Raw genomic sequence first — 9,374 nt, 5'->3', positions numbered from 1 at the left:
CATTATAGGTATCTGTTTGTGCTTTACCCATTGCCTCTCCCTTTCCTCCAGGAAGGGACCCCTCCTCATCCTTCTCTGCCTCCCACTGCCTAGTACAGTGCCTCTTGGCACAAAGTAGGCACGATAAATGCCGGAAAGAAAATATGGAAGAATGGGTTTCCAGCCGCTACCTAGCCCAGCTCCGCCAGCACCCCTCCGCAGAATTCCGCTCCGTGGGAGCAGCGCCAGGTACGAAACTCCGAAACTGCCGCAGCCAAAGGCTACGTGTCTGGCCGTCCCCTTCTGACCAATCAGAGCTCGCCCTCCGGGAGCCCGCCCCATTCCGTTGGTCGATGTCCAGTACGCGACCTCGGCAGTTGATCAATAAGCTGTTGAGTCCCTCTGTTAGTCCCGCCCCAATGTTGAAACTGCCGCTTCTGAAGGCCGAGTAACGTTTGCAGGAGCGTCCGACTCCGCCTGCAACCTGACCAATCAGGATGGCCGGATCTGGCCCCGCCCCCCAGCCGGCGAAGCGTGGGGCGAGCAGGGCGGAATTCCGGGCTGCGAAAGCTGCGGCGGGTTTGCAGGTTTCCAGGTTTCCAGGTTTCCAGGTTTCCAGGAGGTGAGGGCGGAAGCTGCGGGGGGAGGAAGGACTCGGCGGGGAGCCCCGCGTGCGCCCCCACGGAGGATCCGGGGACCGCAATGGGAAGGAAGAGGGTGAGACTCCCTTTCCCGGGAGACTCTGGCGGGTTTACTGCCCATGTTTGTGTTGTGAACGTCGCCTTCCCGTTGCGACGCTGCGTTTGCGCCGCTGTTAGCTCCCCAGAGCGCGGCCGAAGCCAGGATCGTCTGTCCTCGGGACTCGTTGAGGGGTCGGGGGGAGTGGCCGGTGTAGTCTGCTTTCTTTCGGCGTCACCCCTGCAGCAGGGCCCAGAGAAAGGAGTTCCTGGTGAGGTTGGTCCAGGCATGTAGGTGGGAGGGAGGGTTGGGGGCCAGGCCAGGTTTCTGTGAGTAGGGTCTGGCCCGACCCATTGTTAAAATCGGGATGGAGCACGTCGAGGGACACCGAGTTTCTGGGTGGAGCCTGGGCCTGGGACCCTGAGAGGATTAGGCAGCACCCCCCCCCCCCCCAGCCTGCAGAAATCCCTTCCAGAACATCTCCGTGTCCCTGAGCTGGCTCCCTGGAGGGGTAAAGAGTGAGGAGAGGAGAAGGCTTCCCAAGCACCTCTCTGCCCAAGACGGAGGCTGGAGTGAGCATGGACACTGTAGCCAGATTTGGGGTTAAATCCTGGCTTTGTCACTTACGTGTGACATGGGGCAAGTTGGTTCACTTTTCTGAACTTTGGTTTCTTCATTTGTAAAAAGAAAGGGAAGACACATCCTAATTGTATTGTTAGAGGGGGAGTGTTCTCTTTCGGCATGTAAGTGAACACACTGGTCATGTTAACAAATAATAGACATTTATGGGATGATCACTGTGTGCTAGGTGCCATACTAAGCTTTAATATACATTATCTCATTTAATCCCTACAGTACCGCACAGTCTCAAAAAGAAATGAACTTAAAAAAAAAATTAAAATAGGGCACTTGGGTAGCTCAGCTTAATTGGTTTAGTGGCTGACTCTTGATTTCAACTCAGGTCATAATCTCAGTTTGTGGGTTCGATCCCCACTTCGGTCCCCCATGCTGATGGTGTGGAGCCTGCCTGGGATTCTCTCCCTCTCTCTGCCCCTCCCCTGCTCTCTCTCTCTCTCAAAAACTAAGTAAACCTTAAAAAAAAAATCCCTGCAGTAATCTCAAGAGTTAGAGCATCTCTGTTTGGTAGATGAGGAAACTGAGGCACAGAGAGATGAAATCGCTTGCTTGAGGCTGCACAGTGAAGGCGTTCCAGAGCAGGGATTCGAACACAGGCCTCTGGCTCTGCGGGCAGCCTCCTCAGCCCGGTGTCATGCCGTCTTGGCTGCAGGTAGAGCAGCTGGGCCCAGTTCCCGGCCCGGAGGGTGCTCCGCGGCCCCGGAGGAAGCCGCATGCTAACGCCTGGGATGCTGGAGACCAAGGACTGGGTGCAGCTCCGGCAGCTCAACCTGGTGCTCCTGAGGCAGCTGTGGGTCGGGCAAGATGCTGTGCGGCGGTCGGTGGCCAAGGCAGCCTCCGGGGTGAGCACCCACTTTGAGGGCTCCCTGTGGGGGTGGGAGTGGGTGAAGGGGGTTCCCTGAGCAGGCCGGAACCCAGACCTCCAGTGCAGTGTCCCCAGTTTAGTGATGAAGGGAAAACTGAAACCCGGTGAGGAAGGGCCTGGCCGGGACATGCAGAGGCTGGAGCAGGAGTGAGGACCCAGGCCTTCGGGCCCAGTGCAGGCCAGCCGGGTGTGTCACTGGGCCGTTCCCCAGAGACCTGGCCTCTCTGTTCCAGTCAACACGGGACTCCAGCAGCAGCTGCGACTCCCAGACGCCATCATCCCAGGAGTCCTCCTCGATGGCCCTGAGAGCCTCCAGACTTGAGGATACCCACCAGGGTGACCCCCGTGATATGTCCTGGCCTGGCGGGGCCAGCTCTGGTGGGACGTCTCTCCCACCTGCCACGTACCGACCCCGGCCCTGCTCGGCACCCTTACTGGCCGTCTCAGATCCAGATGACTCAGAGCTTTCAGGAGAGCTGGACAGTCCAGGGCCTCAGGAGACCCAGGCCCAGAGGTCCATCCTGGATCAACAAAGCAGGGTGTCCAAGGTAACATGGGAGACTAGAACTTCCTTGAACATCTGTTTCCCAGTCTGACAAAGGCACTCTGTCAAACTGTCTTGACAAATGGGCAGAGTCCCTTATATGGTGAGAAGCTTCCAGAAGATGCCAGAGTCATGTCCGGCTCACCCTAACTGCTTAAAAAGTGGTGGTGGTTAGTTTCTCAGCACTTTGGGATGAAGGTGATGGGCCCATTATACAGATGGGAAGATCAAGGCTCAGAGGGAACTTGGGGGCCAGTTCTTGTCTTCCAGCTCCCAGGTCCTTGGCTGAGCCCCAAGGCCGTGTCAGGGTGTCAGTTAAGACACGGCTCATTTCCTTCCCCCAAGGCGGGACTTCCTTCCGGCTGGGCCTGCAGGCCTACTCTTTGCCCCTCTTTGTCTCCCTCCTCAGCCAAGAGTGACCTTCAGTGAGGAGTTTCCGATGCCTGATGGGAGCTGGCGCTTCAGGCCATACTTGGGCTACGATTGGATTGCAGGTATGACCCCTTGCACGTACCTCCCTGAGCACCTCTTGGGGCTGAATGGGTGAGCGAGAGCCGCCATATTCTTTAGTATTTATTGGTGCGAGGCCCCTGCAACACTCCGTATGCACAGCGCTCTTTACATTTTCCTGCCCATCCCCCTACAACCCCACCCCCAGCAAACTCTGGCCCAGCTGCTCTCCCTTTGGCTTTGTCCACCCCGTCACTGTCCATTTGTGACATGGCAGTCAGAATGAATTTTTTCTTTTTTCTTTTTTCTTTTTTTTTAATGTTTTTAATTTATTTTTGAGAGACGGAGAGAGACAGCGTGAGCAGGGGAGGATCAGAGAAAGAGGAAGGCACAGAATCTGAAGCAGGCTCCAGGCTCTGAGCTAGCCGTCAGCACAGAGCCCGACGCGGGGCTCGAACCCACAAACTGTGAGATCATGACCTGAGCTGAAGCCGGATGCTTAACTGACTGAGCCACCCCGGGGGCCCCCAGAATGAATTTTTTAAACATGGGGATCAGAATACTTTGCCGTTAGAATAAAATCCCAAATCCTGATTTAGACTTAGGAGGTATGCCCTAGCCTCAGTCAGCTCTGTTGACATGACCTTTGCCTGTCCACCTTCTGGCTCTTTGCTCCAGCCTCACTGTCTCCTGGGTGGTCCTTGAATCTGCCAGAGTCACAGCTGCCTCAGGGCCTTTGTGCTTGCTGTCTTCCTTCCCTACCTGGCATGCGCTTCCCCAGGTTCACACCCTGCGGTTCCTTTTCATCACTGAGGGCCCAGCTTAAAGGTTTGGCCTTCTTGTGAGCACAGTGTCACAGGCCACTGGCCCCTGCGTCATTGCCTGTGGCATTAGTCATTTGTATGTTCTTCATATCATTTCGTTCTCAGGAATCGTCTTGTGTCTTTCCTTCTTTCTTTTTCTTTCTTGAAGTTTTGATTTATTTAAGTAATCTTTACACCCCATGTGGGGCTTGAACTCACAACCCCGAGATCATGCTCTTCCGACGGAGCCAGCAAGGCCCCCCTTGTTTCCTTGTTTCTTTTTTTTTTTATGTTTTATTTATTTTTGAGAGCAAGAGAGACAGAGCACGAGCAGGGAGGGGCAGAGAGAGAGAGGGAGAGAGAAAGAAAGACACAGAATCCGAAGCAGCTCCAGGCTCCAAGCTGTCAGCATAGAGCCCGATGCAGGGCTCCAACCCACAGACTGCAAGATCATGACCTGAGCTGAAGTCAGATGCTCAACCGACTGAGCCGCGCAGGGGACCCTCCTCGTTTCTGATCTAGAACGCAGGCTTCATCTGAGCTGGGCCGTGGCCGGCCTCTTGCAGTACTTCCCAAGCCTGAGCCGGGAAAGGTGGGGGGCACATGCCAGGCCCTCAGACAACACTTGTTGAATGACAGAGTGAAGGGCCTTAAGAGGTGGGTGCTGTTTGCATCCTCATTTCGCAAAGGAGGAAACTGAGGTACAGAGAGGTTGAGTTACTTCCTGAAGGCAGGTGCTCCATGGGGTCGCTGGGACCCAGGGGTGGCGGGGACTCAGGCCCCATCCGGAGAATTTCCCAGCCTGTCAGCTCACTGCCTTGCTTCCCGTTTCTGGAACATGGGGCCGCCTGCCTCCTGCCTGCCTTGTCCTGTGCTCGCTCTCCTTTCCGAGGGGGACGTCCCTGCGGCTCTGCCCCCCCCCCCCCCCCCCCCCCCCCCCCCCCCCCGCCCCGGACTCCCAGGGGATTTGCTTTCTGGGACTCTGTCCTCGCTCTGTCCCAGCGGCATAGGAACCAGCCCAGAAGAGTGACGAGTAGTGATTTCACCTGGTGCCCGTTACACGTGTTCTTCCCTTTACTCCTGTTCTCTCCTCTGCTTTTCACAGTGACCCCATCAGGTGGGTGCCACTGCTGACCCCGTTGATGGATGACAGGGCTGAGCCACCGGAGCTGAGTCACTTAGTGAAGTCTTCCCTCTGCTCGTGGGTAAAGCTGCCGTGTGCCATTTTCTGTCCTGATGAAATGTGTCTCTATCTTATGTTCACTTCTGGTTACTGCCCGTTCTCTCTGCTTTTCTGTATAACAGAACTCTTCGGAAAGGCTGTCCTAGGCTCACCGTCTCCAGTTTCCCTCCCTCGCTTTTTCTTGGTTGGGTTTTCGGCCCCTGGCCCTCTGCCGACACCGTCTGTCCCCTGGGCGCTCTGCGTGGCCAGCACTGGTCTGACGCTGCTCTTCAATAACTTCCTGGCAGGTGTCACTATTCAGTGTTGTGTCACGGGTTTCTTTGGTGACTAGTTTGTTGCCACCACATTTATAAGGCTCATGAGGGCGTGGGGCGCCTGGGTGGCTCAGTCTTCTAAGTATCCAACTCTTGGTTTCAGCTCAGGTGATGATCTCACCGCTCGTGAGTTCGAGCCCCACATTGGGCTGTGCACTGACAGTGCGGATCCTGCTTGGCATTCTCTCCCTCTCCCTCTGCACCTCCTGCACACTCACTCGCTTGCTCGCTCTCTCTCTCAAAATAAATAAAACTTGGAAAAAACTCAGTATATAGGGCGCCTGGGTGGCTCAGTCGATTAAGCATCCGACTTCGGCTCAGGTCATGATCTCACGGTTCGTGGGTTCGAGCCCTGTGTCAGGCTCTGTGCTGACAGCTAGCTCTGAGCCTGGAGCCTGTCTTCGGATTCTGTGTCCCCCTCTGTCTGACCCTTTTCTGCTCTTTCGCTCTCTCTCTCTCTCTCTCTCTCAAAAATAAATAAAACCATTAAAAATTTTTTAAAAAAAGGAAGAAAATCCCCGTGTCCGTCCCCTAGGAGGGGCTCCGTGAATGGATTTTGCATGGATGGTCGCATGGTGTCAGGGTAGATACGCACACAGACAAAGCCAGCAGTTGCGGTGAGCGGAGGGCCCCCTCCAGGAGGCAGAGTGGGGGGCAAAGCAGTAGGCTAGAGTGCCGTGCCGAGCACACCCCGAGCCTCGGCCAGTGGCCACGCAGCAGCTCCCCGGTGCTTTGGCCACTCCAGGGTCTCTGGACAACGCCTCGCCCGTCACCAGCAAGCCCGAGGCCTTCTTCTCGAAGCTGCAGGATTTCCGGGAAGCCAACAAGGAGGAGTGTGTTCACAGTGACCCCGAGTGAGCAGGGCTGGCCGAGGGGGTGGGCAGGGCGGCTCGGGGACCCTGTCGCCTGGCCCGCTCACCCCTCTCACTTCACAGACCCCAGTTCCTAGGCGTCCCGGAGAGCAGCAGGGAGGAGCGAGACCACGAATGTGAGTGTAAATGCTCGTGTAAATGCTCAGCAGCCTGGCCCATGTCTCGAGGGGACCTAGGGAGGCAGCTGGGGTGGCGGGGACTCGGGGAGGGAGGGCTGGAGTCCAGACAGGGTGGAGCAAGCCCTGGGTAGGGGCGGGGGGGTGGGGTGGGGGTGCGCTGAGGCCTGGACTTGCAGAGATCAGGGCCGGCCAGTTGTCACCTCGCCTCTCGCCAGCTGCCTCCTTTCCTGTGTGTCCCCCACTTCCTCCACTCTGCACTCTAGTGGGTGGGGGAGGAGGTGCCGCCTCAGTCACATGAGCCCTGAGTCTTTGCTTCAGGTTTGTGTCTGCAGCACATGGTGCGTAACAAAGGGCTTACGTGTGAGTGTGTGCGCACACTGTGTGTGATTGCCAGTTTAGGCACGTGCACCCGTGAATGTGACCGTAGAGAGCCGTGCTTTGTGTTTGCACACTTCACATTGATGGGTGTGAAGGTACCAGTGTACGTGCGTGTGCGAGGGTGTGGCCTCTGGTCACGTGAGCACGTGCATGGCTGCCAGGAGCAGGGCCCAGCGGGGGCCTGTGTGGTTGGGGTGGCAAGGGGTCTGGGGATCTGGCCCCCGGCTGAATGGAGCTGCCACTTCTCACGGCCCTTCAGGCGTGTACTGTTACCGTGTCAACCGGCGCCTGTTCCTGGTGCCTTCGGACCCTGGCACCCCCTGCCGCCTGTGCAGGACCCCTCGGGACCAGCGGGGCCCCGAGACCCTGGCAGAGCCCGCGCAGGTCAGGTGAGTGGCCAGAGCAGGGAGGACACCTGGAGGGGCGGCAGCAACCACGGAGAGGAGCCGAGCCTGAGGCCCACCAGCCTTATGGGAGGGGAGGCTGGGTCCGGGGCTGTGGCCCCATAGCTGCCCGGAGGCACCCAAGCAACGCCTTCTCTGTCCACCACCCCGGCGCCCAGGGTGAGCGTCCCCATGTCTGTCCTGGACCCGCCGCACCGGCACCGCATCCACCGGCGGAAGAGCTTCGATGCCTCGGACACGCTGGCCCTGCCCCGGGTGAGCCGCCGAGTGGGGCCTGGGTGGAGCTGGGCGCAGGGCCCAGGTCCCTAGGTGGATCCTGAGGCCCAGAGAGGCCACAGACTGTCCCAGGGCCACACAGCAAGGCTGGGCACAAGGAGGGCAGGCGCCCAGGTCCTTAGAGTTCAAGCTGGGCCACTTCTATCACTTGTATTCTGCTCGTTCCCTGTTCGCCACCCATGACGTGGCTTCCAGGACGAGTGGTGCCCACGTGCTGGGGTGACGCACACGGGTCCCGTTATGGAGCTCTCACGTGCTGTGTGTGTAGTCCTCAGGAGGATGACCGCATGGAGCCCGCCTAGCAGCCAGGCTTGCGGGCCTGTTACTGTTCCACTGTACAGATGAGGAGGCAAGGCTGAGGGAGGGCACGGGCCTCGGGTCAGCAGGTGGAAAGCTGGGATTGGAACCCAGGTCCTTACTTAATGTTCCCATGGTGCCTCTCATAGAAATGTTCTTTGTGTCTCCCGGGCAAGGGTGGGGGTCTCCAGTTGAGGCTGGGGGAGCGGGGATTGCGGGGGAGAGAAAGGCTGCTGAGGGAAGTTAGTCTGTAAAGTGAGTGCAGCATATGGTCCTGGGGGTGCGAGGGTTGGGGGGCGTGGAGCGGGGGTGGTTCAGTGAATCAGTCCCTGCCAGGGGCGTGGGGCAGGGCCCGCACAACAGGAAGTGCTCTGTCCATACGGCCTTCCCTCCTCCCCTCTGGCCTGGAGGTAAGGTAGACGCGGGCCCCTGCCCTGCGGGATTCTCAGCCTGCAGAGGACTCTGTTCAGGGCCCCATCTGGGGGATGCAGGCAGTCCAGGGGGAGGGGCACAGCCCCCTCCCTGGGTGCGCCCCGTCAGAGGGGAGCCGTGCCACAGGCCAGGTGCCTTAACCCCTTGCTCTCCACAGCACTGCCTGATGGGCTGGGACATTCTCCCTCCGAAGCCTGAGAAAAGCTCAGCCCCCAAGAGCCTGGACCTCTGGTCTTATGTCGCCTCCGAGCCCCAGTACCGGAAGCTGTCAGCCGCCAGCCCTTCCCACCCAGTATGGTCCAGGGTACCCTAAGAGGGCCAGACACCTCGGAGTAGGCCTGGGGTCTGCAGAGTCCCTGGGTGCGGGGGGGCGGTGAGGAGGGGGTAGATTGGGGCGGAGAGTGCAGTCTGGAAGCATCTCTCTGCAGGGGCCCATCCCCCAGGCCCATAGCCCCCTTCCAGGCTCTCCTGCTCCTTGCCAGCTACCCCACCCTGCCCAGGAAGGAGGATGTGGGAACTGGGGGTGACTTCCAGAGTGGTCCCCTCTGACCGCCCCCCACCCCCTCCCCCATTCACCATCCAGGCCCAGCCAACACGAGTCCCATCCTCCACCCCATTCTGGTCGGAACTCCAGCCCCGCGCCCCCCGGCTGAAGCCCTGAAGACTGGCCAGCTGGAGGAGCACAGAGCCCCCGTCATGCCCTCTAACCCCTCTCCGGCAGGGCACTGGCTTCAGCTGGAGGTGAACGCAGGCCCCACCCTCCGGGGCTGGGCAGGTGGGACGGGCCTGGGCCTTTCTCCTTCCTGGAGACAGAGGTGGGGACTCCAGGGTTGGGGAGCATGTTTGTAAATAAAGCTCAGTGTTCTCTGCAGCCCTGGATTCCCATGCGTGCTGGGTCTGTCCCACAGATGCCCTCCGTGCCCAGGAGCGGCCATGGCGGCAGCCTGGTTCCCTCGCCTGGGCAGAGACACATCTGACAACCCGCATCGGGCCGAGTGGATCCGGTGCCCTGAGTTTGGTTCCTGGTGCAGCCTCCAGCTCTGGGTGGATTGCTCCCAGGTGGGAGGAAGGCGCTCTGGTCTCTTGTGGCTGAGGCGGAAGCTGTGGACAGTGAGCCAGCTCTCCCCTTCTTGGTCTCTGACGC

General features: G+C 59.0%; 1 protein-coding gene across 8 annotated transcripts; it reads left to right on the top strand.

The window, feature by feature from the left end:
• The first annotated feature begins 402 nt into the window (after positions 1–402).
• On the top strand, positions 403–9,101 carry MIIP (migration and invasion inhibitory protein). 8 transcript variants are annotated; one of them, XM_029949252.1, is made up of 10 exons: positions 403–591; positions 1,944–2,135; positions 2,392–2,706; positions 3,112–3,196; positions 6,198–6,306; positions 6,388–6,440; positions 7,081–7,210; positions 7,384–7,480; positions 8,388–8,573; positions 8,814–8,900. In XM_029949252.1, the coding sequence occupies exons 2-9, from the start codon at positions 2,007–2,009 to the stop codon at positions 8,541–8,543; spliced, it is 1,074 nt and encodes a 357-aa protein (XP_029805112.1). In that variant the 5' UTR covers positions 403–591; positions 1,944–2,006; the 3' UTR covers positions 8,544–8,573; positions 8,814–8,900. The 8 variants fall into 8 exon arrangements, with proteins under 8 accessions (XP_029805112.1, XP_029805113.1, XP_029805106.1 ...); XM_029949246.1 differs by having other exon boundaries at positions 404–591; positions 8,388–8,534; positions 8,814–9,101; XM_029949247.1 differs by having other exon boundaries at positions 404–601; positions 1,946–2,135; positions 8,388–8,534; positions 8,814–9,101.
• Positions 9,102–9,374: the final 273 nt, after the last annotated feature.

The sequence above is a fragment of the Suricata suricatta genome, chromosome 8 (assembly GCF_006229205.1).
Source record: "Suricata suricatta isolate VVHF042 chromosome 8, meerkat_22Aug2017_6uvM2_HiC, whole genome shotgun sequence".
NCBI lineage: Eukaryota > Metazoa > Chordata > Mammalia > Carnivora > Herpestidae > Suricata > Suricata suricatta.
This window is presented reverse-complemented; position numbering and strand designations above follow the sequence as displayed.

Excerpts from the sequence above, each read along its gene's own strand:
- MIIP (XM_029949246.1), top strand. The coding sequence starts at position 2,007 with ATGCTAACGCCTGGGATGCTGGAGACCAAGGACTGGGTGCAGCTCCGG. Across the intron at positions 2,707-3,111 it reads AACAAAGCAGGGTGTCCAAG|CCAAGAGTGACCTTCAGTGA; the intron begins GTAACATGGGAG and ends CTCCCTCCTCAG. Across the intron at positions 6,307-6,387 it reads TGTGTTCACAGTGACCCCGA|ACCCCAGTTCCTAGGCGTCC; the intron begins GTGAGCAGGGCT and ends CTCACTTCACAG.